Source organism: Drosophila yakuba, chromosome 3L (assembly GCF_016746365.2).
Source record: "Drosophila yakuba strain Tai18E2 chromosome 3L, Prin_Dyak_Tai18E2_2.1, whole genome shotgun sequence".
NCBI lineage: Eukaryota > Metazoa > Arthropoda > Insecta > Diptera > Drosophilidae > Drosophila > Drosophila yakuba.
Window position 1 is genome coordinate 24,609,915 of NC_052529.2, and position 6,963 is coordinate 24,616,877.

At 51.9% G+C, this 6,963-nt stretch overlaps 1 protein-coding gene across 1 annotated transcript; it reads left to right on the top strand.

Moving 5' to 3' along the window:
• Positions 1-4,261: 4,261 nt before the first annotated feature.
• Positions 4,262-6,543, top strand: LOC122319569. The gene is made up of 2 exons (XM_043207011.1): positions 4,262-6,465; positions 6,518-6,543. The coding sequence occupies exon 1, from the start codon at positions 4,277-4,279 to the stop codon at positions 5,357-5,359; it is 1,083 nt and encodes a 360-aa protein (XP_043062946.1). The 5' UTR covers positions 4,262-4,276; the 3' UTR covers positions 5,360-6,465; positions 6,518-6,543.
• Positions 6,544-6,963: the final 420 nt, after the last annotated feature.

Below are 6,963 nucleotides of genomic sequence, written 5' to 3' on the forward strand. Positions count from 1 at the left end.
CAGAACAGTGGCGGTGGTAACTATAATAACCAAAACCGCAATTTCTCAAGTTATAGCCAAAATGGTAATGTCAGACATGCACAAGGTACGTCGGAAAACTGCTGGCTCCCTTGGGACATCAAGAACACTAAAACAAAAGGTTCATACCATCAATCTTTATCTAAATATTTTCATTAAAGTACAAAATGAACACACAGATAAGATACTTACATTTCTAGTAGACACAGGCGCCTATATCAGTCATTAAAGAAAATTCAGATGAACTTTTGAATCTTGATCGTAATAATATAACACAAATTACAGGAACTGGAAAGGGTTCAATAAATTCAATAGGTTTAACACTTCTCGAATTGAGAACCGGTAACTAGATAGTACCGCACAATTTTCATGTTGTGGACGACAATTTTCCGATCCCTGGTGACGGATTAGTTGGAATCGACTTCATAAAAACATTCAATTGCCAATAAGATTTTACTACAGAAAGTGATTTTTTCATTCTAAGACCAAACAATATTAAACAAGAAATACAAATACCAATTTTTCATAATATCGATAACACTGAAATAACCATACCATCTCGTTGTGAGGTTATAAGGCAAATTACCGTAAGTTCGGTGGATAACCAAATTCTAATACCCAATCAGGAAATAGAAGATGGTGTATTTGTCGGAAATTCGATATCAGATTCAAAAACCACATACATCCGAATACTAAACACAACTGTCGCGGATCGAATATTGTTATCGATAGGCTAGTTAGTACTTTTGAGAAGTCCGAATGTGGAAGAATTTGTAAGCCCATATGTGTCTGGGCACATTGTTTTTCGCCATTGTAAATTGCCGGGAAAATTTAGCTTTTCATTGTCGTGTAAGAGTTAGAGGACACACTGCGGTGAGCTAATAAGTTAAGTTAGTTGCAATTGTGAAACATTGAATTCTTCCAGAATAAAACGTGTTCTACTACCACGGATTAGTCTGCCCTTTCTTTCGGGAACCAATGCGTGGGGTAGCCGTTTAAGGCAACTCCATGTGACGCACGACGACAGCCTTTTATTCGCAGTCCTAGGGCGACTGCAGGGGCAACTTGCGCTGGAATGACGGTTTAGACGGCCAGCTAGAGAGTTGCCGGAGCTGGAGTGACGGTTTAGACGGCCAGCGAGGAGGATTTGTGTAAGCGCAGCCAGCGCTACGTACCGGCAGAGGAGTCGCAGCCAGCGACAGTGGCGTCGCAGTCAGCGACATAGAGGGACGCAGCCAGCGTCGAAGGCCGGTACGAACGGGTCGCAGCCAGCGACAAGGAGACGCAAGAAGCGTCATTTGTGGAGACCGCAGCCAGCGGTCAGAAGGCGCAAGGAGCTCCAAGCATCCGTGGCCGCAGGTAGCGGCACGAGGCGTCAGAGACGCCATTTTGGACGCGCAGAGGCGCCGCCATTTTGGAGCTGGGGAAGATGCAGCATTCCCCCAGGAAGAGTGCCCGGCTGAACGGAGGGGAAGCCACCCCTATAACAACAGTGAGTCAGCAGCCAGCCAGTAGTGGAGCAGGAACTCGGACGCGGGTGAACATCACGGCGGCGTCGATTCCTTGCCCGGCCACTACGGTGACTACATTAGCTTCCCAACCTAGAAGTACTGCTGTCACAGCTGCGAGTTCAGTACCGGAGGTGAACCAGCCCCTCGCGTTGGATCTCATGGAGAGGATCTTAGCGTTGGAGAGGGAGCTGGAGAAGGCTAGATCCCTGGAAAGTGTAAGCACCGCCAACTGCGCGCCAATCGCAGTTGGCCCAAGCGCAGTTGGCGCCAACAGTGGAGCGTCGGGGCGGCCGCCATTTTGGAGCGGCCAGCCAATATCCACATCTAACGGGGAGGCCTTACATAACGGGGTCGGGTCGGTGCCATACAACGGTGACGGTACGAGCGGTGCGGCCTGTACGCTGCCGCCATCTTCGAGTGGACCGCCATTGCTAACGACTAGCAACTATTTTGTGGAGCCACTGTGTGCAACAGGCACTGCGCAGCCAGCGCATGGACTCGTGCTACCGGGCGTGAGCATCCACAATGCGGCAACAGCATCGCCACTTGTCGGATCCTACGCCGCGACGACGCCGAGTGGAATCCAGGGAGCATATGGGCCAAGGAAGCTTCCGGACTTGCCTATATTTGGAGGGCAGCCCGAGGAGTGGCCGATCTTCAGCTGTGCGTTCGTGGAGACGACCCGAGCGTACAACTGCACGGACCTGGAGAACAACCAGAGGTTGTTGAAGGCGCTGAAGGATGAAGCGCGCGAGGCAGTGAAGGCGCTATTGATTCATCCAGGGAATGTCAGCGCCGTGATGGAGCAGCTGCGCTTTAGGTTCGGCCGACCGGAGCAGCTTATACGCAGCCAGCTCAACAACGTGCGAGAGGTGCAGCCAATTTCGGAGCACAATTTGGCGAAGATCATTCCCTTCGCAACCCGAGTGAGTAACCTCGCGGCCTTCTTGCAGTCAGCGAAGGCGGAGCAGCACCTGGGGAACCCAACCCTCATGGAGGAGCTTGTGGCCAAGCTGCCAACGAGCAAGCGAGTGGACTGGGCCAGGCATGCTGCAACGATTGCGCCCTTTCCCACTGTAGTCGACTTCAGCGCGTGCCTACAGGAGTACGCAAACGTGGTGTGCACGGTTTAGGACGTCGAGGGAAAGGAGCCGAGGCGTCGACTTCTACATGCAAGCGTCGACCATAATGAATGCGATCAACAGGATGATCGGCATGGAGGTTGTCCTCCTGTGGAGGACAGCATGGAATATTGAACTGCAGAGAATTTATTGGAGCTTCGCCACAGGAAAGGTGGAGCAATGTGAAGAGGCATCGGCTCTGCTTCAATTGCCTGCGAAGCGGGCACACGGCTAGATCCTGCTATACGCAAGGTGAGTGCCAGATTAATGGATGCCGAAGGGAGCATCACCGTCTGCTACATGGTGCGGACGAGGAGCGAAAGCCGCTGCATCGAGGTGGCTTCAGACGCCACGAAGGGAACCAGCAGCCAGCAGTTTCCAGACGCAGCCCGGCCAGGAGGCCTTCGCTACGAAATGGTCACAGGGACCAGGAGAGGAACCGGCAGCCAGCCGTTCCCAGCAACAGCCTGGAGAGAGGAGCTCCGCGTGAAGCGGGAGCGCCCATGCAGAGGAATTTGAGCTACGTTGACGCCGAAGGAGGCCGTCTACTGTTCCGTATACTGCCGGTTACGCTGTACGGAGCGGGGCGAAAGGTGGATACGTATGCGCTCCTAGATGAGGGATCCTCCGTCACGATGATCGATGACGAGCTACGAAGGGATCTTGGAGTGCAAGGAGAGCGTCGGCAGCTAAATATCCAATGGTTTGGAGGTAAGGCAACCAGAGAGCCTACCAACGTGGTGAGTCTGAAGATAAGTGGAGTTGGAAAGCCCACTCGCCATGTATTGAAAAACGTTTATGCCGTTTCGAGCTTGAGTTTGCCGATGCAGACATTGAGCCGACGAGATGTCCAGGGCGTGCACAGGGATGCGCGTCTGCCGATGAAGCCGTGGTGCCGAAGCTGCTCATCGGCCTGGATCACGGACATCTGGGGTTGCCACTTAGGACGAGGCGGTTCGCTCGAGAGGTACCGTATGCGGCCGCAAACGAGCTGGGCTGGGTTGTGTTTGGGCCTGTAAGTGGGCAACCGACCACGCCGTCACCGAGGTCCTGCCTACTTGCCGTGTCAGTGGATGACGCGATGGAAAATATGGTGGACGACTACTTCGACATGGAGAACTTTGGAGTAAAGCCCGGTCGCAGCCAGCGACGATGTTCGGGCCCAAAGGGTACTCGAAGACACCACGGTGAAAGTGGGGCGTCGCTACCAGACGGGATTACTCTGGAAGGACGACCACGTTGTGCTGCCACCGAGTTATGAGATGGCGTACAGGAGGCTGGTCAACGTCGAGAAGAAGATGAAGCGCAACAAGCCGTTGGCGCAGGAATACGATCGGATTATAAAGGATTACGTGTCTAAAGGATATGCGAGGAGGCTGCAGCCGGAGGAGGTCGCGGTAAGGAGCGATCGCCTATGGTATTTGCCACATTTTGGTGTCGAAAACCCAAACAAGCCCGGCAAGGTACGGCTTGTGTTTGATGCTGCAGCCAAAGTTGGAGGAACCTCGCTAAACTCGGAGCTGGACAAAGGGCCTCAGCACTATAAGCCTTTGCCAGCTGTGCTCTTTCATTTCAGAGAGGGAGCCGTCGGAGTCTGCGGTGACATCAAGGAGATGTTCCACCAAGATGATCCGACCCGAGGATAGATGTTCCCAACGATTCCTCTGGAGAGATGGCGACGACGAGAGAGATCCGGATGTCTATGAGATGAACGTAATGACGTTTGGAGCAGCCTGCTCGCCGAGCGCTGCGCATTACGTGAAGACTATGAATGCCCTGAAGTATCGGGACTCGAATCCGAGAGCGGTCAAGGCCATCACCGACTACCATTATGTCGATGACTATGTGGACAGTTTCGCTACATTGAGCGAGGCTATCAGCGTATCTACCCGAGTGAAGGAGATAAACAAGGATGCTGGATTCGAATTATGCCAGTTTTCATCCAGCTCACCCACCGTGGAGACGGCTTTAGGACCTGGTCGAGTCAAGAGCGTCGGATGGGGTGAGGCTGAAGAGAAGATCCTCGGAATGCGTTGGCAAGTAGCAACAGATGACTTCAGATTCAACGTGGAGTATCATCGAGTGCCAAGCAGCGTCCTGAGCTCCACTCATCGAGTCCCTACGAAGAGGGAATATTTGAGCCTGGTGATGGCAACGTTTGATCCCCTGGGATTCCTGTGCTGCCTCATGGTTACAGCGAAGCTGCTGCTGCAAGAGATTTGGAGGCAGAAGATCCAGAGGGACGAACCACTACCGGAGGAGTTAAGCAAAGCCTTTGCGATTTGGCGCAAAGAGATGGACGCCGTGGGACAGTTCCGATGTCCGCGCCATTATTTTGGGCGTGGAGCAGTCCGGGCCGTAGAGTTGCACGTCTTCGTGGATGCTAGTCAGGCAGCATTCGCGGCGGTGGCCTATTGGAGGGTCACATATGAGGACGACGACGTGCAGGTGAGCTTCGTGAGTGCGAAGACGAAGTGTGCCACAATGAGAACGATGACGATCCCACGGCTGGAGCTGCAGGCAGCAGTTCTTGGAACCAGGCTGATGAACACTGACAAGGAGGAGCACAGTGTGGAAATCACGGACCTGGTGTTATGGACGGACTCTAAGACGGTGCTGAGATGGATCGGCAGCACCCACCGCCGGTATAAGCAGTTTGTTGGCAACCGAGTGGCGGAGATTTTGGAGTCGTCGAAGGTTTCCCAATGAAGATGGGTGCCTACAGCCGACAATGCGGCTGATGATGCGACGCGGTCGCAGAAAGGAGTCGACCTTAGCCAGGAATCAAGGTGGCTAAGAGGACCTGCATTTTTGAGGCAGCCAGCTGGTCGGGGCCTGAGGAAGGAACTGAGCGTGTTCCAGATGCCCCTGATGAAGAAGAGATTCCCAGTGAGTTTGCATTAGTTGCGGCAGACGATTTTGTTATTCCGTTTCAGAGATTCTCGAGCTTCAGTCGCCTGGTGAGGACCACAGCCTGGGTCCTACGGTTTGCGCGCTGGTGCCGCAAACAGCGAAACGAGCTCGATGAATACGGCCTTACTGCAGCAGAATGTAAGGCCGCGGAGAACCTGTTGGTCAGACAGGCACAATTGGAGTCGTTCCCCGACGAGATGAGGTCGGCGGAAACTGGACAGGACGTCGCTAGATCGAGCGACATTCGAGGGTTGGTGCCCTACCTAGACGAGGACGGGATTCTGCGAGCTTACGGCAGAATTGATGCCGCACTGTGCATGCCGTACAGTGCGAGGAGGCCTGTATTACTGTCACACAGGCACAGTCTGACAGAGCTGATTGTGAGAGACTTCTACGCCAGGATGAAGCATTAAAATGTGGATGCTACGATTACGGAGATCCGGACAAAGTTCTGGTTCACAAAGATGAGGCGTGTGATGCGGAGAGTCATCTCATCGTGCAACGAGTGCAAGTTGCAGCGAGCGCGGCCGATGCCGCCGATAATGGGACCCCATCCGGAAGACAGACTGGCCCGACGAGAGTGGCGCAAGGGCATCGTGGAGGAGATCTACAGCGGAGCTGATGGAGTCGTCAGACGCGCTAAGGTGCGCGTGAACGACAACGGCCTATCTAGAACAATGATGCGACCCGTCTCTAAACTTGCAGTTTTGGATTTGAGTGAAGCGGTTCGAATGTCGCGGATCGAATATTGTTATCGATAGGCTAGTTAGTATTTTTGAGAAGTCCGAATGTGGAAGGATTTGTAAGCGCATATGTGTCTGGGCACATTGTTTTTCGCCATTGTAAATTGCCGGGAAAATTTAGGTTTTCATTGTCGTGTAAGAGTTGGAGGACACACTGCGGTGAGCTAATAAGTTAAGTTAGTTGCAATTGTGAAACATTGAATTCTTCCAGAATAAAACGTGTTCTACTACCACGGATTAGTCTGCCCTTTCTTTCGGGAACCAATGGGTGGGGTAGCCGTTTAAGGCAACTCGATGTGACGCACGACGACAACAACTAACAGCAATAAAATTTTAAACGTAAGCAAAATCAATTTTGAACCATTAACTAACTACAAAATAGCAGATCTAAACGACTCCATAAGAGCCGAATCAATTTTAAGCAGATTAAAGAAAAACTTTCCATCTGCACAATATACTGATATTTTTGGATTGGAGACAGAGCCAATCACTACAAATAATTTTTACAAACAAAAGATAAGATTGAGAGATGATGAACCAAGCTATATTAAGAACTATAGAACACCCCATTCACAACAAGCCGAAATATCGAGACAGGTAACTAAATTAATAATAGACAAGATAGTAGAACCAGCTGTATCTGAATATAATAGCCCA

What these genes read in the sequence shown, in the direction of transcription:
- LOC122319569 (XM_043207011.1), top strand. Translation starts at nt 4,277, where the DNA reads ATGATCCGACCCGAGGATAGATGTTCCCAACGATTCCTCTGGAGAGAT.